Source organism: Azolla caroliniana, unplaced genomic scaffold (assembly GCF_043228905.1).
Source record: "Azolla caroliniana isolate FFs.n. ecotype wild unplaced genomic scaffold, voAzoCaro1.0.p SCAF_1, whole genome shotgun sequence".
In the NCBI taxonomy this organism is placed as follows: Eukaryota; Viridiplantae; Streptophyta; class Polypodiopsida; order Salviniales; family Salviniaceae; genus Azolla; species Azolla caroliniana.
In genome coordinates, this window is record NW_028230436.1 from 24,900,427 (window position 1) to 24,922,546 (window position 22,120).

A 22,120-nucleotide genomic window follows, 5' to 3' on the forward strand; every position below is an offset into this window, starting at 1 on the left:
TTACCTATTGATCTCCCATGTGCAAACTATATGACCTTTAATGTTTCCAAGGTTGCGTGAGTAAGGGGGTCTTGTCTTGTGCTAGTAGAATCCCAAATTGGATGCAACGCAGCATCATTGAGCAATCTCTTTACATAGGTTATCACATAGAAATCGTCGATAAATAATCGAAGAGAAGTGGAATTATATTAAAACAAATATTCAACTACAATTGATCAACACTCACACACGTATTGGTATATATATCGTTCACACTTCCAACAATGCTAAAACATTGAGCTGACATTATCCTTAGGGTTTTAGCACATAACAAAACAATGAAAGACGTAACCTTCAAAACAACAAGAAATCAACAAACATATTGAAGCTACCATTAACAATTAGAAGTTAGTGAATTCTAAGTGATCGTTTTGAAGGTTATTTTAGCAATATAAAGGTTCCTTTAACTTGGAAATTTATGAATGATAGAAAAATGGGGGGAAAGCATATCATGACTTGACCTGCCAACAAAATCTCTTTGGCAACTTCTACATACATAGATTTGACATGCAAACTCTAGCCTAACATAGCTCTGAATCCGCTATCAAAGAGATCCTTACAAATGTTCCATTCTTTTGGAAGACTAATACTCTAAAAATTCTTGGCCATGTGTAGAATGACTAGGAATGCTCTATTCTTGGTGGGGTTTAGTTATTTAGCTACATTTGATCAAAATGTGAGCATCTCAATTGTTATTGCAAAGCTACCATCCTCAAACCACAACCAACATTTCTCTTTTCAAAGATTATCAACTCTTTATTCAGGTCTCATTTTGTTCAAGCCCTCTATTTGGTTTACCAAATCACATGTCATCACTCCCTATATATTACTCGCACCGTAGCCATTTACTTAACATTTCTTAAATTTATCAACTTACAATGTAATTAATTATGATGCATTATCAAGGGTATAAGTTTCTCCTTCATTTCACTTCCATTATTCCATGGATATACACTTGCTTTAACCTTTTGAATATTTTCTGTAATCAAGTCAAATAAAGGATACCTGTGAAGATGAAACAACAAAGTCCCAAAATAAAAGTAAGTTGTTTATTAGTGAGCATTTGAAATCCTAATGACAAGGTTTCGAAGAGTGTTACAGTTGAAATGGCATACCCTTGTCGAGGAAGTACACAATCTTCTAAACCTAGCCTCAATACGGGACAAAGATCACCAATTCCATCACCAAGATATATGATTCTCCTTCTGAGATTACTTGATTCCTCTTGTGTTTCCTCCTTTATTCCATCTAATACCATTCCCTACCCAAGAAAAATACAAACATACGAGAATGTCTAGTAAAATAAAATAACAAGTAATGAAATCTATGTTTTCATTGGAATCTATCACAATTACCTTACACATGTTAGGGGGACATAGAGGACATCCATGTGACCTCCATTGCTTCTTGTGATAAGGCCCTATATGGATTCTTCCTTCATCAATAAAAGAAGGGTTTGTATGTATTCGACTAAAAAGATGTTGGACCCCGTGTTTTTGTAAGATTGTATCAATAAAGAAATCATTGGCATCACTCACAATCCTTAGTTCACACCTGCGAATAGAAAATGACTAGTCTTGTATATGAGACCGTGGATGAGGACATCTAGAGGTACTCTCTAATCTTCATAAAAAGAGCCCAAGAAGGTTGGATAATCTTCTATTGTAGTTTCCATATTCAAAATTGGGAAATTTGCTAAAATAGGCTTGTTGTTTGGAGAAAATCTAAAATAACGTAAACAAGTACCACACACTTAGGGTCGTTCTTTTTTAATGAGCCCCAATATGTATTGTGAAATGCACATAAGAGATCAAAACCAGTCTAGTTAGCTTCTTACTTCTTACTCAATTTATAGTTTATACAAAGGTACCCATTTGGGTTGGCTTAGCTTAAAAGGGTATGCTAAAAGGGTGGGTCGGCTTAGGTACATGCATCCTAAAAAGGGTGTGCTAAAAGAGTGGCACAAAGGCATACATGCACACCACAATATTATTGGGATGTCTATTTCCCCATTTGGACCCAAAACTTTGATAATGTCTCAACTTCATCACAATGTCAAAAAGGAGAGCATTGTGCTCTCCTAGATCACATATTGGTATATCACACTTTTATATATCCCAAATTTGTGAAGATCCCATTTTGTGACATCTAACTAATGGAAAGAGTTTGAGAGGATGTGTTATTCTAAGGTTGAAAATGGGGGTTGCACCCATGTATTTGTGGGTTGCACCCATGTGTAAAGCTTTAAGTTCGGCTGGTAATTAATTCATGCATGGCTTATCAATTGTATTAAAATGGGGGTCTTCATTGTAATTGATGTTCAAGAGGATCTAAACCCATCTCATTGAATACAAGCTTCTTGTTTGGTTCCCATATCTTGTTAAAGCTGTAATTTAGTAAAGGTCAGACTACTAGATATTGAATAGACTAGAAAACATTTCGAAGGCAATCACCAAGAATAGAGGCCAGTTCAGTTTAATAAATGGCAAAAATTCAAAACACAAGTCAAGGCATGAAGGTCAATTGAGAGACCACCTATCTAACGACTAGTGTCCATGTAGGCTCTAGCTAGTGAGCCCTAGATATGTTTATGTAATGCGCAAATAGTGTGAACGATCCGTATCTTATTGCAGATGTTTGCAATGTAGATGTTTGTGCAATGTACAAGCGCCGTCATAGACAATGCACTTAGATAAACATGTCTCACGGAAAAGCATCGGAAATATGGAAGTTCTATGCAATGGAATGAGGGAAGTTGCCAACAACAAATTGCAGTGGTTTTTGTTTTCTGGTTCTCCATTAAAGGATGTCAAGATCCAACAAGTAAGAAGCGTGCGTGTGTGTGTGTGTGTGTGTGTGTTATAATTATGGATGAAAAATCAGAATAAGAAGACTTAGGAACACAAAGATTTACCCGCGAGCATGGGTTTCTTTAATCGCATTTATAGTGTCGAGATCGATGGGGATAGAACGCAGTGCTTCCTGTACATCATCAACAGTGTGGCCCTTCTTTTGGAGGGCTAGCATGAGCACATTCTACACAAAAATAAATACACACAACTTTTTAATGCAAGATGTTTACAAGTAATACATATAACCATGGTAAGCAACGTAATCTTCGAAATCCTTAGATGTTAAATCATGTTATGTGATGGACTCTCTAATCAAGCATGAGAAGAATGAGAGATGGGGGCTCAGAAGCAAATGTAAATGAGACATGCAGTTTGGATGATTCTTTGCCTTTGTGGGTCCCATCGGTTTACTGTGAGACATGGGCGGATTGATGATCCAAACATTCGGCCGGTATATGATGCATGCATGTGATGATGGCATGGCAGGGCAGGGCATGGCATGGCATGGCATGGCAATGCAGGAATCACCATCATGTCATTCCATGGGAGGTGGGGTTGGAGGGAGTGGAAGAGAGGGGAGGCTCCCAGTTGTTGGGCGACCCAAGGGTCGCTATCCACATCCACCACAGTGCAATCAAAGTCGAAGATGACCATCGTGCCATCGCTATCGCCATCGCCATCGCCATAGCCATCATGCTCCCTCACACTGCACTCTCCTCTTTCATCCATCCTGCACACACACAGACAAGAACAAAACAAACAGAAATAGCAATAATTAACAGGTCTTCGAAATGATCTCCTCGATACCTACCTATACCTACCTAGTAAAGGCGATCAAATGATCCATATATATCTGTTTACGTTGCTGTTCTCTTTGAGACAGACAGATCAGAGAGCGTCTCTTCACATATTTGATATTTCCGTATTGTCTCTTTGTCAAATGAGAAAGAGGCCATGCCATGTTGGAATGTTTGGGACACACACTGTTGGTTACCAAGAGAAACAGCCATCTTTTCCTGGAATACCCCTCACCTTTCCTCGATCGCCTTAACAATCCTAACGAACATTACCACCCAACAACAAAAGCCAAACATTTTTTGAGTTCCAATCACTTGGCAGTAACCTAAAACTATGAATATATATATTATATCATCATTAATTCATACCCACCAACACCAGAGCGAAATACATTCAACATAGAGGGAATTGTCAATCATACCAAACATACTACACGTTTCATACCAATTTTGTAACTCCATTTCACTTCTTTGGTATGTATTCATGTCATCCATACTAGCCTTATTCTTGCTTATTCAACAATTGTGTTTCTCCCTCCCCTTTGAGCATATAATATCGTGAACAGGAGGCTAGTAGGTGGATGTGCATGGTAGAAACATTTCGGCAAATGGAAACCTAGATTTTTTGTAATTCGTAGCCTCCTATTTAACTTTTGAACAGGCATCACGATGCTACTCTACTGTTTTTAAGTTCTGATGTGGACTTTATCAATAAAAATTTATTTCATTGAAAATGAATTCATGTAATAGGGTCGCCTATCATAAAAAAATCTATGAAATTTTACAACTTATGGCAAGATGTCAGGAGTTAAAATGCACATAAAAGAATGAGTTCAATCTTTTATGCACACTAATGTTTTAATTTTTTAATAGAAGCGCGTACACTCAAAATCAAAAAATATTTCTTTTATATCAACAGCTCCATTCCAATGGCATATTACAATATAAATACAAGCCGCGAAAATGTATGTCCTGCATGAGTGATCAATCTCCATTCCGCCTTCATTATAAACATATTAGATTTCAAAATCTTAATCCACAATCGCTCATTCACTTGCCAGCTTTGCCATGTGAATGCAAGTAAACAGCAATAGACACCACTCTGAAACAACAATAATCCGAAACACTAATAAATATATGTAATTAGAGAAAATTTTGCATTCTTATTTCATTATAAATAGTACCAACAGATACAATGGAGTTAACTACTTACGAAGATCCGAGAACAAATGGTAGTGTCAATTTGAAGTTAAAAAGCACCATGGACACAAGTGCTGTCAGAAGCATTGCCACAGATGTGGAGTAAACCTAAAAAAGAGGAAATAGATAAATAAACACAACAATATGGCGAATTCATGCCCCTTCATCACATGGGAGCATCGGCAGAAAATAATAAAACGCAGGGACATTTGGGGAAAAGAAGAAAAACATGAGTATTTTGGAGTTCTTCATAAAGAAGAACAATAATCTACTGAATAATTTAAGTGCAGTGAAATAGTAATTACAAAATTAAATTTCTCCTCACCTTTACAATGTTGTCTGCATACTTCATAACCATGGATACTGCGATCCCGCTGAAACAATCACAAGACGAATGTGATATTATGGCCAAGCAATTAGACTCTCTATATGAGAGAAAAAACGACCACGCAATCAATTATTATTAAGTAGGTATTACAAATAACCTGTTGTGTCTATCAGAAAAACACGGGCATTATCTCACTCAAGACAGATGCTTCCTAATAAAAGAAATGGAGAAAAAAGAACACCCATAGAAGAAAGTGTTCTACTATCCCAATCTCACCATTGATCCATCAACGTGTCTCCTTATTTGTCTATTAAATTTGGCATTCTACCTCGGTTTCACTCATTTGCACAAGTAATCAGGTTGTGTACTTTACCTCAAAGCATGATTTACTATCATGCAAACAGTTACAGCAGTGTATCCATGAAAAAAGCCCCTGCATACGTATTCCTTTGTCAGGTGATTATATGACTATATATGAAATCTAGTAAATATCATATATCTTCAAAAAGAATAAAAATGGTCTTCGTCATACTTTTCAATTACAGCATCGAAGTCTTGAGTGAAGATAGCAATTGAATTGAAGATGATTCCAAAAACATATAACCAAAAATTCTGGACATTGATGTTACGTGAAGGCCTCTTTTTAATTATGACCTGTTGACAACGCAAAACAACATAATACAAAAAATGAAGAAAAATATCAAACACCTAAATCAATTCAATGCAGCAAAATAACTGCAACTAATTGTGTGTAAAGACAATTAGCTTCGCCGTTACCTCAGTATACACACCTGCAAAGCCACTCAGCAATGCCATAATCTGCATAAAAGAAAAGCATCAGTTTGCAACATTAATCTTGCCTAGTTCAAGAACCAAAGACCCAGCAGCCAATATGTTCAGACAACAAGGTTAAACCTGATGCTATACATATGAGATAATTGTGTTCGACTTCAAAACAGAGATTGTGACCATGGGATGACTTTATATATCATGAACTCTCCATATAGAAATTTAATTATAGAAATTATTCTTCAAGATGAAGATGGTATGAATGACAACACCCAATATGACATAATATTGAGACAATCATGATTTCGCAATTTTAAAGCAACAAAATCAAGAATACACTCACAATTGCCAGTGCCCATCCCTCAAATGGGGTCTGAAGGACATGCTCTGATCTGAAAGAGAAAATCTGGTTTTCAAACTTCATGGTGGAAGGCACATAACTAAATGGAACAGAAATAAGTACTTGTAATTAAACAAAAGGATTGCATTTCTCATTTAACTTACGAGGCATTCAACTGAGCAGTGGTGCAGCCCAATGCAAGAAGAGCATATGCTGCCCATTGGATTGCAGTAAGTCTGTATGAAGACATCAGATTGTAATAAGAAAATCATGAGATTTTACACCGATAATACTGAGATAATGCAGGAGTAAGCACAACTGAAATGCTACCTGCGTTGGAGAAAAAGCTTGTATAGTACCCCTGTTGTAATGATGTTCAGATTCTTCAATATCTGATAGCTTGGGGCATCGACATACAAGAAAACATAGTACTGTAAACAATAATTAACATATGATTAGATGTCATGTTTCAGTGGAGTGAAACAATTTATTTTACAGAAAATCTTGCAACGTAAAATGAGGGAAAACCTAAAATCATGTACATCGACAGACAAAACTGAGCTCCATGTGTAAGTTATTCACACATGCATTTAATAAGGCCCTTATAATCAAATGATAGACAAAAGCATAATCCTTTCTCTACTAAAAGTGACAAATAGATATATTGGAATTTAGTCTTAACAATCTACGACGCATGCATTAAATGCAGAGACAATGATGGTTTTCAACAAAATCAAACACAAATAACAATGAAAAATACTAAACAAAGATGCACGCATGAGAGGAAATATAATGATCCCATTCCAATATCAGGAAAATGCACGCAAATACTCTATTGAGCTAATGCATGGGCTCGGATACATAGACCATCCAAAACGTGGACATGCAGACATACATAAGTACACATTTGTAAGAATGCATACATATAAGTGTAGATACATATTCTATACAACGCACGTAGATACGACAGTGTCCAGCATAATATTCTAAACTTACAAACGCAGAGAAATCTGAGAAATGGAGATGAAATAAGTGAACTACAGACAATCTTTATTTTTAAAGAAAGAGTACACCCTTCATGTACAGGATACTTAGGGATATTATATGCAGAGAAATTCAAAATATCAAAAGACCATATGCAGCTTTTGATACTTTGTGGTTAGGGATTGGACTACTAGTGGTATCAAAGCATAGGGATCATTACTCCTTGGCTACCTTTAATTTTAACTGAATTTATTAGGTTTATAGGTGCATCAACCTGAGTAGATACACTACGATAAAATCAACAGATCTACCTGTAAGATATTTTTTATGAGATATAAACCGGCAGGAATGGGATACACCTTAACCTCTTCCCATGACATACTCAACCTGCACGGAAGATGCTTCAAGTATTCATTAAAGTGTAGAACTAAGCTTATAAAGTTTCGAAAACATCAAACATCACATACATCATAAGACTATAAAGTTTCAAAACCATATTTTAACAGTCGTTGTCATAAAAGTAACCAAAGATGTTTGAAAGGGATGTCATTTTGGCATGTGGTATAGATGGCCCCACATTACAAATAACAGATAATAGCACTCCGATTCTTCATAATTTATAGTATTCCTCAGTAAGAAAAATCATGTAATTAGTAGTATACAGGGCTAGGAAATTGTTGTCTGAGAATCTCATGGGTACAAAGACAAAGGCAACAAGAAGGAGCTCATAAAAGGTTCAAGAAAAATAAGGACACAAAATACACGCTACATTTGGGCAGATATCACAGATTTTCTTGGTCTGACTTATTTAGCCTCATCAAACAATTGGTGACAGCATTATATTCACTGAAGCTCTGACGTCGAATTCAACATCTCAAGTTACCTTGTAAAATGATATTTGATTCCTTAATTGAAACTTTTAGCCATATCTTTCTAGCCCTTTCTTTAATTTACTTAGAGAATTGCACTACCCTCTCGTAGCCTCCCTCAGGTTAAACTAAAACAGAAAATATAAATCATCAGTACTACCTGATGAGGAAAACTGTCCATAAATCAGGTAATACTGGAGCATAAAATAAGGTAGAGAATCATATTCATGCGCTAAGGTTACTAATATTGGTTGTTTCTTCTTACACAATTATCACGATTTTCATTTCAATGGAAGAAATCGAATTTCTACATTTTTATTAGACTCCAAACTGAGTAATAAGAAAGTGATGAATACAAAATCCTATGTTTCTGTTATATTACGAATAATATTTGAAATTTGATCATTTGGAGCACTGAACACCAATTATAAGTTTCATACTTGTTGTCTTCATTAACACCATTCTTGCGCCAGATTTGAATCAAGGATGCAAGAGAGATGAGACACTTCAAAAGTTCTACCTGATAAAAAAGAACAACGTTAGAATCTTATCTCCAAAGTTACCTTGCAGAGAAGACAAAACATTGAATATGTGCACAGTTTCTGGGGGGGAAGACAGATCTAGAAAGGGCCATTGATATAGACCTTATAACACTGAATCTTGAATTAGCATGGCCTCTACATGTAAGAAAGATTGAATAAAGCCAATGTGAATTAGCATCTGACATCTATTGATCTCAGAGCACAGAATCTCTAATTACTCATGCCTCTAGATATAAGGAGATATTTAATAAAAGCAGCGTGAAGTAGCAGCTTTGATTCTTTTAAAATATAGAGTGGGCAATCTATCACTGGACATGTTGCACACAGGTGGCGGTTTCATCTGTCAGCAGCATCCAGTGTTCATCAAAATCAAGGACAATGCAAGGGTCTACAACCTAAGAGAAAAGCCTAACTCCTTTCCTCTATTGGGAAGATCCAGAAAGAGAATTTCATTGACTCTCCAAAGTTAAGAGTACAAATCAAATGAAATTTCATACAGTGTGACCAGCACTTCCAATGTAGACAGACACACATCACCAATCATGTGGGAGCACCCTCTCTTCAAGATACACCACAAGATGATGTTGGAAACTGTATATGAGACTATCATTATGATGGTCCATCAGGTCATGGCATGGTAGCATGTTCAATGTGTCTGTGGAATATCCAGAATTTATGAGCATAAAGACGTGGTTACAATATAGACTCATATGTTACCAAACTTTCTGCAGTTACCAAAGTACTGCTCCCCAAGAAAGATATCACAAGTGCAGGGCAGAGAATGAATCGTGATTTTAGTGAACTGACTGCACACCAAAGTGACAAAGACAATATTGTAACCAGATGAGAAAATAGCATCATCCTTCCAGTCAACAATGTAAGTCTCAAGACAGAGTATGCATAGAAGGAAAACGTATCACAGAGCATGCATTTTGAGGGCCATCAATGTAATGGCTGTACCCCCAAATCCAGAGGTGCCACTCACAACCTAGCACAGTGAATCTCCTGGACATGTTACAACATCAGTAATTACTGTCAAACACAAGTAATACTAGGTCGCGGTTGGCGTATTTGCTAAAAGACTTGGCAGTACAGAGTCACAACACACATAATCGAACCAATGAATTATCTTCCAACCGGGTGATTGATTATTACATATGGCCAACAAGTTCATCTAGCCTTTGTTTTGCACTTCCTCTCAACTCTAGCTTGGGAACATGTGTATTCTTTCTTGACTGCATGGAATGTCTATGTGCATACCATTAGCGAAATGCGTGAGGAATAGCCAAGGTACCTTAGGCAGTTTTGCTACTTTTTTTATTTTGATTCGTTGCTCTTCAAGATGATACACCATTTTCCTATATGATCTCTTATTCAGTCTCATCGGTCATTTGGGCATCTTCAGAAATGTTGATATATCATTGTTTATCACCTTATATATCCTAATCTTGCAAAAACTTTTAATGTTATCTCCCAAAGTAGCTAATAATAAGCTCAAAATCTAGTGATTTGGGTTCCTTGTCCATTAATAATAGGAAAAAGCTGTTATGTACCTCTGATTTTCTTCTTTAATTCCTCAAATACCCCTAAGTTTTCGTATTTCCATAAAATCTTTTGGCAGAAACCTCTCAAGCAATTGTATGGTCAATTCATCTGCTTTCTCTCAGTTATATGAAGTCTGAGTAATATATTGCAATTTTTCCCTCTTTTCTGTCATGCCTGAGTTAATCCAGGGTACTTAGTTTTTCCCACAATAACATGTAGTCGAAATCTTTTACGCTGCTTTGAGCTCACTCAAATCTAGCTATTTTAGGGCATTGGTTAATTAATACAAAGGAATGTGTCTCTCCAACTAAAAAGCATACTCTAAAGCATGAATTTAGGAGCACGTTTATAAATATAAAAGGTTCAGTAAAGCTCTTGATTTAGTAAAATAGCTTCATCCTTTTCTAACTGTAATAAAAAAGAACAAATTTTGGAGAGATTTCATCAATGTATATATAATTTGGGTTTATGATATGGAAAAGTTTTATCAACTCCCAGCTTAACCTAGTGACCAAACAAACAAAGATACATGTAGAGAGAGAGACCATAAAGTTAGCAGTTGTGATACTATAATCATAGCCTCCTGCCCTCTTTGACCATGCAATTAAGATCCCCTGTGAGCTTGTTAAGATGGTAAGTGCAAGCGTGACCATGGACCTTTTCACATACAACGAAAACATCAATTACTTTGTTGTCACATTAAGGGGAGATATCAGTATGTAAAAATAATCGGTTACTTGCGCTTCCATTCTGACACGCTTGAATGAGCATCATTGAACTTGATATCCACATGAAGGGAATCTGCAATGGCATGTATTCATTATGTGTAAAATGCACAAGGGAGAATTTAATATAAAAGTTCAAGGGAGGGAGGATATAAAATAAGTGGATTTAGGGAATAGACTTTAAGATTCAGTAAACAAGTCATGACATCAATGATAGAAAGAGAAACTCTTAACGTTCTTTTCACTCTATGCGTAATACATATTCAAAACAGAGTTTCAGAATAAATTTGTAAATACCAATACTAAAGCTCTTCAAAGGCTTCAAAGCCAATTTCTTTTTGTAGGATGAATGTAAAAGGGATCAAACTTGAAGCTAGTTAAGATCCAAGAACAGTTTTGCACTTAATAGACATCCAAGCAAACAGTTTGATAAAGAATTTGTTGATGCTGAGAGAAAGCTCGAGAAATGCTTACTTCAAGGAGGTTTCTTTCTGTAGAAAAAAAAACTCTTGAATCCTGATGAAGACTCGCATGGAGTGATGCACACTATATGCAATAAAACAAACAGTTTGGGAAGAAAATTTCAAAATGCAGCGATACCAAATCAATGAAAAAAAATAAAATTTGAAGCAATGCTGTGATGCAAACTCATTTCTAACAAACGGTATCAGAAGAAACCTTTAAAATGCAGCAATCTAAAATCATTTCAAACAAAAGAAATAGTGAAAATGCTGCAGAATATTGGAAATGCTAGCTGAAATGAAAGTATTTCCATGTCGGAGAAAAGAGAAACAGATGTAAAAAGAAAGAACAAAAACTCGAAGCGTACCATCTTCCTTTTTGTCCAGCTCGGGGATCCTGGTGCCCAGAAGCATCTTCTCGGTCATCTCGGAGAGGCAGCAGGGACGAATGTGAGCGATCTGTTGATCTGTACAGTGATGTCGAGGAGCGAGGCGGAGCTACTTGGGTTGGGGGGTATGGCGCTCTTCTGGCTTATGTTAAATTTTTCAGTAAAAGAAGTAGAAAGGGAGTAGTATGTATGTAGTTGTACATATAATAGACAGACACAATCACAACATAGTCACAAAGATAGAGATAGATAGATAGGTAGATTATATTATCGTCTTCGGAGGTCAAATATGGCCCATTAGACCCAAAAATATTACATTTCACGTTGTCGCGTTGTTACGCGCGTGCATGGAGAAACGAGGCGGGACCACCGGGGTCTTGAACCGAAGAGCAGGCGATAGGAGGGGAAAGAGAAAGAGAGAGACGACCGGTTACGTATGAGCAAAGAAACACAGGGACACGGCCCGTCAACGCAGAAGACACGAATGGACACAGAGACAGAGAGACACGAATGTTTGTATATTAACAAATGACACAAAAACAACAGAGCACGCGAGCGGTTACAACCGAATAGTCCGGCGAACAGATGTCGATGCCTGCTCGTCTGCGCACAAAAGGGGATAGGATGGAGGTGCTGTCGGAAGCACACGGGCGTTCCTCGAAGCAGCGCGAGCCTCCCGAAAACCTGCAGAGAAGAGCAATAGAGAACAAACAGAGGAGAAGTATTCGGTTACGGTCCGACAGCACTTCGTCCTCCTCAATGCGCGATCCCTTTCTCCCCGCGTCTCCCTCTCTTTTATAACTTCAAGAAGGGAGCCGTTTCCCTCATTAACTTCCTACCTACCGAATGTAACTACCTAGGATATGCCTTTGTACTTAATTCTCTATTATATACATTAAAGGGCGCGCACGCGTGAAGAGCCGGTTCACGCGCGCTATGCACCGATTGCTCTAAGGGACGGTTTTCTTCACGACATCCGCCCCCACCTAACCACGCATCCACCGGTATGCGCCAAATTTGGGTTCTGGTTGGAGGAAACCGGTCCAGGTTCTGGTTCCTCGTCCATCGGTTCGTCCTCCGTCTCGGACTGTTTGTCGTCGTTGTCCAGGCCTCTTAGATCCGGTTCGCCGTCGTGGCGCTTCTTGAACGCTTTGATCCGCTTCCCTGCTACTGGTATCGCCATCCTCGTACCGTCGAGTTCCGCTAGGTGATACGTCCCGTTGTCGTTGGCGCTCGTTACCACGTAAGGTCCGAACCACCGCTTTGCAAACTTCTGTGTTGCTCGGTGCTGGTTGTCGAGGCTGTTGTCGTAGACTAGCACCCAGTCGCCTTCCTCGATTTTCTTTGGTCGGAGTCGGTGCGTTCGGTCGAACCGGGCTTTGTTCCTCATCCTCACCGTCCGAAGTCTCTCCGCCGCTCATTCCACGTCCTCTGGCCTCCGCTCGAGCTGCCGTATACGCGTCGCTAGCAGTTCTTCCCGACTCATCTCGTCTCTCCGGTCCACTGTCGCCCAAAGAGGAGATCGTCCGTTCCATCGGCATGATTGGCTTCTATCCAAACATGAGCTCGGACGGCATGAACCCGGTTACCGAACTGTGCGTTGTCCGGTCCGCCCACAAGGCATAGGGTAACAGTCGTGGCCAGTTCCCAACCTGGCCTCCACATGCCCGGACTAGCGCTTTGACGATCGGTCCGTGTCCGCGCTCCACCTTCCCGTTCGCCTCCGGATTGTATGCTGTGGTGAGCGAGAGCTTGACCCCTAACCGGTCGAACAGCTCCTCGGCCTCTTTGGCGTCCAACTCCCCGCGGTCAGCCACGATCTTCCCGACACACCCGTACCGGCATATCACGTCCTCGATCAGGAACCGACACACGGCCTCGGTCGTTTTGTTTTGCAGGGCTCGGCCTTCCACCTGGTTCGTCAGGTTCTCCCGGGCCAGCACCAGATATCGCATCTACCCTATGCCCATCGGCATTGTCACCAAATCTACCATCCATTTGAAGTGGATGGCCGAAGGGTATGTAGGGTGAAGCTCATCCCGATGTCGGACTATGGAGTGTATCTGACAGCTCTCACAAGTTGTCACGAACTGATGCATGTCCCGGTACAGTCCCGACCACCAGTACTTCCCCTTTAGTTTCTTGAACGTGGCCCACGTCCCACGGTGTCCAGCCCAGGGGCTGTCGTGGTAGGCCTTCAACAACTCCTCCTGTTCCTCCTTCATCGCCACTACTCGGAGCGGGATGTCGTTTCTCTTCTTCGGGTGCTTCCACAAGTATCCATCCCGGAGAAAGAATCGGTATGCTTTCTTCCGGATCCGGTTGGCCTCGTTCTTTGTCCATGACGCGTCCGGCGTCATCGTCCTTAAGAATCCTCCAAACTGCAGCCACTCCCCGTCGTACTTGCTCTCGTTAAAATCGTTAAGTGTCGGAGTGCTCCCCCCCTCGGTTGTTACGTAAGCCGCCTCGAAGAAGTCCACGCCTACTTCCTCGTCCTCCGAAACCATGCTGCCCTCGTCGTCGAATCGCGCCCTCGAAAGCATGTCGGCCATGGCATTGTCTTTTCAGGAAATGTGTTGTATTTCCGGATCTAGGGACTTGATGTACGCTATCCACCTGAGCATTGCCAGGTCCGGGGTTGCGCATCCGGAAACCATGCCGAGAATCGGCAGGCAGTCCGTCTCGATAATCACCTCTGTCCCGATAAGATAGTCTTTATCAGCCTTCACCGCTGAAACGATACCCCAGAGTTCGCGTTTAACCTGGGCGTATCCTCGCTGTCGCTCGCTGAGCACCTTCGCGCCGAACCGGATTGGGAACCGAATGCCGTCCTCATCTTCTTGGTTGACGACCCATCCGATCCCGGTCGGACTTGTATCTACCGTTATGTAGATAGGAGTGCCTTTCTCGTAGACAGCCTTCTGGAGTGCCGGAGCTGCAGCAAGAGCCTCCTTCATCTTCCGGACCGACTCCGCATGCTCGTCTCGCCACTCGAATTTTCGCCCCTTTTTCAGCAACCCGTATAGCGGCTCGGCAACGTGGGCGTAATGCGGGATCCATATGTGGTAGAACGCGCATGCTCCCAAGAACCTCCGTACCTCCGTGACCGAGTTACAGTCAGGCTTCATTGCGGAGATGGCTTCCACCTTAGCCGGAGACGGTTTCCAGCCATACAGTCCGCATAGATGTCCGACGACCATGATCTCTGATTGCCCGAAGGCCGATTTCTCCTCGGAGAAGGTGAGCCTTGCGTCCTCTAGCCTCTACAGCACCCTCTCGCAGTCGTCAATGTGTGTCATCACAAATTTCCGGCATCCGTCCGGTCTGATCGTTTCGTCCTTGTCCTCCACCGGACATCCCTTGATTGGGATATCGTCCAAGAATGGCATGGTGACGTCCGGGATACAATCCCTCAGCACATTGTTCATTGCATTCACCATGTGGGCCACCGAGTTCGTCCCTCCTTGTGGCAGGGTGCACATCCGCACTAGGCCGAGAGGAGTCCGCATCGTCGTAATATCTCTGCTCTCTACGGCTAGTTGGAACTGATTGTACCCCGAGTACAGATCACCGATCGAGTAGATCGACCTTCCGGCGAAGGCCTCTGCGAACTCGTCTATCGTTGGTCCAATTCCTGCGTTCCGAATGGTCACTCTGTTGACCGGTTGCAGGTCTTGAATGAAGCGCAACGTCCCGTTCTTCTTCGGTACGGTAAACCACAGGTTCGAGTACAGGGCACTCGACGGTTCGAGGATGCCCATATCGACTTTCTGCCTCAACAGCTCCATCAGCTTCGGGATGTGAGCTCTCGGTACCGGAATTGGTTTGAGATTCCACGGCACATGCGGTACTGTGAATATCACCATCGGCTTCACGACTGTCGGGTCTACGCACCCGATCTCTCCCGGTGAGAATGCGAAGGCTTTCCCATGCCTTCCGAGCATTCTCCGAAACCAGTCTTCTTCCGCCGGTAGTAGGAACCCGCCCCCACCAATTTTGAGCTCTCGTAGCGTTCTGTCGGTGAAGGTGTGTCCTATGCAAGCCGGATCACGTAAACTGGGGTCCGATGCGACCCCCTTGATTCGCAACTCGCTGCCCTCCGGTAATGGTGCCGCGACTGGCCTTACCTTCCGGTCCACAGTCTTGTACTTCGTGTTAACCCGGGCCGTCCGATCCGACTCGAGCCCCCGACTGAAGTTCCCGATGACTTCGTACATTTCTTCTGAACAAACCGGTATCGTCCGGTCCTCTTCAAGGCCCTCTCCGACCACCTCTCGCAGTATTCCCAAGGTATCGTCGAAGGAGACCGCCTCCACGGCTCCGTTGATTTCCTCGTTGGGCCCGAGAACTCTGTTGGGAGACAGGTCCCTCCGGATGGGAAGGGAGAAGAACAGTGCCGACAAACAAACTCGGTCGAGGCCGATAGGCCGAGGCCGAAACGGTATGAGGAGAACCCGGCTACGGAGAGCCGGATGATGCAGGCCCGGTGTGAACCGGATGAGGAGTACCCGGCTACGGAGAGCCGGATGGTGCAGGCCCGGTGTGAACCGGATGAGGAGTACCCGGCTACGGAGAGCCGGATGGTGCAGGCTCGGTGTGAACCAGATGAGGAGTACCCGGTTACGGAGAGCCGGATGGTGCAGGCCCGGTGAGAACCGGAGGAAGAGACATATTCGTAAATATGTTTTCTGAGAGCCCATCGAGGCTATATTTGTAAAATAGCTGAAAAGTCATATTAGTATAAATATGACTTAGGGCAAACTCTTAGGGTGTTGTTGTCAATTTTCTGTATTACATGAGATTAGTGTGTGTAACGTTGTACAGAGAGACAGAGAGAGAGAAAGAGGTTGCTGCCTCTGTTGTAACCGCCGCCTGTGGCGAAGATCGTGAGTCCGAGGTCGTTGCCTCCGTGTACTCACTGTTTTGTACATTCATACATAGTGACAGTTTGCAGCCTGTGGGCTGCCGTGGTTTTTCCCATAGTTTGGGGTTTTCCACGTTAACCTCCTGTGTACCATTTCTCTTCTTTGTGTCGTGTTCTATTTCCCGTTTTCTGTGTATGAAAAGAATCTCGGTTGTGGCCGAGTCTTGAGCATAAGGAACGACAAGTTCCCGTCAAACTCCGCACGCCCAAAGTCGCTCTTCCGCCCTTGTCTTTTCTCGGCCAACAACGCCAACTATCGTACACCCCCCATTGTCAGAGAAACAAAACTTCCTACTCAAGGTTTCTTCGGTTTCGCCTCTATCGTACATTTGTGGGGTTTTCTCGGAGTGTCCGGACTATCGCGGCCCCACGCCTTGACAACCCTCTCTAAAAATCCTCTCGGTTCTCGCCACCGAGGGACTCGCGGTTTCGCTCGTGGTTCGGTCGCACCGTCAGGAACTGGACCGAATGACGCCCGTCCTGACTCTTGACCCTCAGTAAGCCGACCCGTTGTCCAGCACCTTGGTCTCCATTCGCGCTGCCGTAATGTACGGTTCTTCCAGTATGATCGGGTGCGAGGACGTCTCCTACACAAAGAAGTGCTGGTCTATCTCGACGTCGTCGATCTTGACTCGCACGTTTGGGCAGGCCCCGTGTAGTTCCTCGGTGGCGCTCGTCGCCGCCCGTATCTTCCACCCGTGCTGGTGTTGATCGGCCATTTCCCCTTCTTGTGGAAGTCCATGGACATCAGGTTTATTTCCGAACCGTGGTCCACCAGCGCCACCACCAGTTCCTGAACATCCCCAATCTTCACCGGGGTTTCCGTGGTCGCTCGGGCCCAGTGTGGCCTCGAATAGTGGCTCTCTACCCACTCGTCTTCCAGCGCCATGTCCACTATGTGCGTTGTACGCACCTCCACCGGCCTTTCCGGTTCTGCCTCCGTCGACAGCCTCTTCCTCTTCACCAAGTCTACGATGGAGTCGTGGAACTCCTTCTTGGCGATTCCGAGCACCTCCCGCAACGACAGTTCCACCTTGCTGTCGAGGATTCGTTCTTCCAGGACCTTTCGTATGTCTGTGGTCCTTTCGATCTCCGTGCCCAAACGGTATCCGCCCTTCTTGTGGTTATCCCGGGCACTGGACTCACCGGCCTCGTTCCGTTTCAGCCCGAATCGGGTTTCGTATCTCTGTGAGGGTCCAGCCCCTCCGGTTTTACCTACCCGTTTGTCTTCAACCAGAGCCTCGTAGTTCTGGCAAGCTGCCTCGACGAAACCCGTCTTTTCTTCGACCGGGTCACTCCACCCGGTTACCTCCTGGACCTGCTTCTCTGTGCGGTCTGCCTCATCTTTCTTTAGTCGGGCACCGGCGAGGCCTTCCAGTACCGTCGGCCAGAACCCGGCTTTGCTCTCCTTCCGGGCCTCGCTGCCTCCGACCCGAATACCGGCTGACGCTGAGTAGTGAACGGTCTCCGCGTGCCGGGCCGCCGCCTCTTCCATCAGCCTTTTCATTCCTCCTCGCCCGTCGTTTCGGTTCAGGGCCCTCCGGGTATCGCTGACGTGCACCCGACCTTCCCACTGGTACACTACCCGACTTCTCAAAGCCTCCGTAAAGTCCCCGCAGTCTTTCCGGATGTGGCCGACCTCGTCGCACCACATGCACCTATTTCCTGCCGGAGGCCGTCGGTCACAAGCCTGATCGCCGCCTTCCCTCCGAGCCTGGGCGATCTGGAGATCTTTTACCGCCCGTGTCAACTCCTCCAAAGCTATCCCCCCGGACGAGCCTCTGATCACGCCGGTCGAAGCCGAACCGGTTTCGAGCCAGTCCCGGGTCTCTTCCCGTCGCGCCTGCGGTATCGGTTCAAGCTTCCTTGCTGCGATAGGACCTGCCCCGGTCGCCCCTGTATCAGCCCACTCCCACCGTTTGTCAAAACGGCCGCAGACTCTTTTTACCGCGGCCCAGTCGGCCGTCAGCCCATCTTCGGTTTCCACTAAGGAGCCCACTTGCTCTCGATCCCGTGCGTCAACAGATTTGACAAACAGTAGGACACGACTTGTGTCCAGAATGGTCCGATCGAGCGCCGAAAGGCGCGCAAAGCGATCCTCAAACTCCCGGAGGAGTGCCGACGCATTTCTTCCTTTGTTGGGGGACTCCACCCACTCCATGAAGCCCCGCTTCGAAAGTCGAAGCGCGTCATCCAGCCCCGTATTTCTCCAGGAGCCGTCCTTCGAACTCCTCCCAGGTCCGGCTCTCCACCCAGACCTCGAGCACCTCCGCATGGATGCTCGACATCGCCACTCGAGGGAATCCGGCAAGACGCCTCTCTTCCGGAATATCCCTCATCAACATCTCCGCCCGGTAGGACGCCAAATAACTCGTGGCATCCTTTCCACTGAACCGGCCGATCATACCGACGATCGCCTCAATAGCCCTGTCAAGGGCGCCGATGCCCTCGCGCGCGCTCACTATCCGGTCCACGGCCGAAGCCATGGCCTCTGCAAGATCCAACCCCCTCATCTTCTGCTCCTCTACCGCCTTGTCCACGTCGGGTTCACCAAATATGTCGCATTGTTACGCGCGTGCGTGGAGAAACGAGGCGGGACCACCGGGGTCTTGAACCGAAGAGCAGGCGATAGGAGGGGAAAGAGAAAGAGAGAGACGACCGGTTACGTATGAGCAAAGAAACACAGGGACACGGCCCGTCAACGCAGAAGACACGAATGGACATAGAGACAGAGAGACACGAATGTTTGTATATTAACAAATGACACAAAAACAACAGAGCACGTGAGCGGTTACAACCGAATAGTCCGGCGAACAGATGCCGATGCCTGCTCGTCTGCGCACAAAAGGGGATAGGATGGAGGTGCTGTCGGAAGCACACGGGCGTTCCTCGAAGCAGCGCGAGCCTCCCGAAAACCTGCAGAGAAGAGCAATAGAGAACAAACAGAGGAGAAGCGTTCCGTTACGGTCCGACAGCACTTCGTCCTCCTCAATGCGTGATCCCTTTCTCCCCGCGTCTCCCTCTCTTTTATAGCTTCAAGAAGGGAGCCGTTTCCCTCATTAACTTCCTACCTACCGAATGTAACTACCTAGGATATGCCTTTGTACTTAATTCTCTATTATATACATTAAAGGGCGCGCACGCGTGAAGAGCCGGTTCACGCGCGCTATGCACCGATTGCTCTAAGGGACGGTTTTCTTCACGACAACGTTATACATGTGAAAGTGAGTAACGACTCTCAATGTTCGAGAACTTTACCAATGAATGTTGCTATCGAGAGTTCACATTGTGGTGGTTGTGAGAGAACTTCGTGCAAGGATTGGGCTTGGTCGAAGATGTGTGGAAAGCATGGTTGGATATGATCAAAGGCAGAGCAATTGTATCAAAGTGTGATACTCAAACTCTTGAACTTGTTTAGGGCAAAGTGTGCATAGTCGGCCACTCTCATCACTTGTGCCCCAACGCCCCGTCTCACATCTCAATGTATGCGAGCTAAGTCACATGGAAGCAATGGTTCGAATAGAAGCCAGCGGAATGGGCTCTGACATGTATCGATGTGTTAAATTTTTCAATAAAAGAAGTAAAAAGGGAGTAGTATGTACATATAATAGACAGACACAGTCAAATTGTCACATAGACAAAGAGAGAATGAATGAATGAATGAATGAAATATTAACGTCTTCTAAGACCAAAAATGGCCCATGAGACAATTGGTTTACAATAAAAATGGGGTATTTACCCATTCATCGAAAGTAAAAATAAAAAAAATAAAAAATAGAATAGAACTTCAGCTAAAGAGTTCTAGCAAAAAAAAACATGTTCTATAAGGAAATAACTTTATAATAGGCCTAGTTTCATTTCCATCCAAGTCTCTCGAAAAGAAGCAAGAGGTCAAAGGGTTTCGATGTGGAGGTGGCCCGTGGTCCCAATGGAAAAGATACTACAACCATAGCTGCTAGACGACGTAGCTCATGTTCCCTTATCTTCTTAATTGTTTCTACTCCACGTCGTGTTGCTTTGAAGCCCGACATCCGAGGGTGTTTGGTTGTTCTTTGCATTTCTGCTTCATCAAGAGAGAGGCCTGAGTGGTGTAGGTGTGTCCACATTCATCGTCTCCCCTTCTTCCTGAAAAATTATATGAGTTACATGTTGGTGAATATGAAAATGATTATGGTTAACATTTTGTAGTTTTTCCTCCCTATGTTGTTTTAGCTCTAAGATATACCTACCTAGTCTCTTTATATCCGGGGTGTCTAATAGTTCGGAGAGGGTGGGAGAGGGTCCATATTTATCTTGGTATTTCGCCCTTATCTCGGCATAAGTTGGACACTTGCATGTAAAGTGATACTCATCCTCTATCTCTATGTGACATAACCTACATAGCCTTTCCTCTCTAGGAACTCCATTAGTACAACCATTCTCAATCTCAAGTTGGTGAGATGATATCCTAAGTTGTCCAATGGTCACCCTTAGTGCATTTGTCAAGAATGTATCTAGATATTTTGGTCATGTAATAAAACCTAGCTTAGAGAAGTGCATGAAGTGTTCCTTATAGACAGATGTTGGGGATGCACATCATTCGGGACCGGTCAGTGAAGCAACTATGGTTGTCACAGGAGAAGTATGTGACAAAGGTGCTTCACCGGTTCAACATGTCAGATGCAAAACCGGTCGGATCGACACTCCCGGCAAACTGCAAGTTGTCCGGCAAGCAAAGCCCGAAGACAAAAGGAGAGAAGGCAGATATGATGAAGATTCCATATGCCTCTGCCGTCGGGAGCTTGATGTACGCAATGGTTTGTACCCGACCGGACATTGGATACGCAGTCGGAGTGGTGAGCCGGTTCATGAGTAATCCCGGCAAGGAGCATTGGAACGCGGTCAAATGGATACTCCGGTATTTGAAGGGCACTTCAAATATGTGTCTCCGATTCGGCACCGGAAAACCTCAACTGGACGGTTTCACCGATTCGGACATGTCGGCTGATGTGGATACCAGCCGGTCTACATCCGGGTATGTGATGACATATGCAGGGGGAGCTGTTTCGTGGCAGTCGAGGCTGCAGAAGACGGTTGCATTGTCAACCACAGAGGCGGAGTACATGGCGGCTGTAGAAGCCGGCAAGGAAATATTATGGATGAAGGACTTCATCGGAGAGCTCGGTATCCGGCAAGAGGAATACCGACTCTACTGCGACAGTCAAAGTGCCATCCACCTTGCTAAGAATGCGGCCTACCATTCCCGGACGAAGCATATCCAGCGGAGGTATCACTGGATCCGGGAAAGGGTAGATGACCAGGAGTTCGCATTGGCGAAGATCCACACGGCCGAGAAC

The 22,120-nt window shown here is 44.0% G+C and overlaps 2 protein-coding genes across 2 annotated transcripts; both read right to left on the reverse strand.

The window, feature by feature from the left end:
• Nucleotides 1–773: 773 nt before the first annotated feature.
• Nucleotides 774–3,693, reverse strand: LOC147869237 (inorganic pyrophosphatase 2-like). Its single transcript, XM_087337340.1, has 5 exons — nucleotides 3,420–3,693; nucleotides 2,954–3,075; nucleotides 1,395–1,593; nucleotides 1,155–1,300; nucleotides 774–1,044 (listed from the first exon to the last, which is right to left on the reverse strand). The coding sequence occupies exons 1-5, from the start codon at nucleotides 3,618–3,620 to the stop codon at nucleotides 924–926; spliced, it is 789 nt and encodes a 262-aa protein (XP_087193466.1). The 5' UTR covers nucleotides 3,621–3,693; the 3' UTR covers nucleotides 774–923.
• Nucleotides 3,694–4,579: 886 nt separating this feature from the next.
• On the reverse strand, nucleotides 4,580–12,011 carry LOC147869238 (CMP-sialic acid transporter 2-like). Its single transcript, XM_087327638.1, has 14 exons — nucleotides 11,840–12,011; nucleotides 11,023–11,086; nucleotides 10,831–10,942; nucleotides 8,639–8,718; nucleotides 7,641–7,716; nucleotides 6,676–6,776; nucleotides 6,510–6,581; nucleotides 6,349–6,397; nucleotides 5,994–6,035; nucleotides 5,749–5,870; nucleotides 5,590–5,649; nucleotides 5,214–5,262; nucleotides 4,902–4,996; nucleotides 4,580–4,790 (listed from the first exon to the last, which is right to left on the reverse strand). Exons 1-14 carry the CDS (start codon nucleotides 11,895–11,897, stop codon nucleotides 4,739–4,741), a joined length of 1,032 nt encoding a protein of 343 aa, XP_087183764.1. The 5' UTR covers nucleotides 11,898–12,011; the 3' UTR covers nucleotides 4,580–4,738.
• Between the last annotated feature and the right edge of the window lie 10,109 nt (nucleotides 12,012–22,120).

What these genes read in the sequence shown, in the direction of transcription:
- LOC147869237 (XM_087337340.1), bottom strand. Translation starts at nt 3,620, where the DNA reads ATGGATGAAAGAGGAGAGTGCAGTGTGAGGGAGCATGATGGCTATGGC. An exon ending in AAAGAAACCCATGCTCGCGG is followed by an intron (nt 1,594 to 2,953) that starts GTAAATCTTTGT and finishes TTCTATTCGCAG; the next exon opens with GTGTGAACTAAGGATTGTGA. An exon ending in TGTGTACTTCCTCGACAAGG is followed by an intron (nt 1,045 to 1,154) that starts GTATGCCATTTC and finishes TCATCTTCACAG; the next exon opens with GTATCCTTTATTTGACTTGA.
- LOC147869238 (XM_087327638.1), bottom strand. Translation starts at nt 11,897, where the DNA reads ATGACCGAGAAGATGCTTCTGGGCACCAGGATCCCCGAGCTGGACAAA. An exon ending in GTGTCAGAATGGAAGCGCAA is followed by an intron (nt 10,943 to 11,022) that starts GTAACCGATTAT and finishes GTATGTGAAAAG; the next exon opens with GTCCATGGTCACGCTTGCAC. An exon ending in AAGCTTTTTCTCCAACGCAG is followed by an intron (nt 6,582 to 6,675) that starts GTAGCATTTCAG and finishes GTCTTCATACAG; the next exon opens with ACTTACTGCAATCCAATGGG.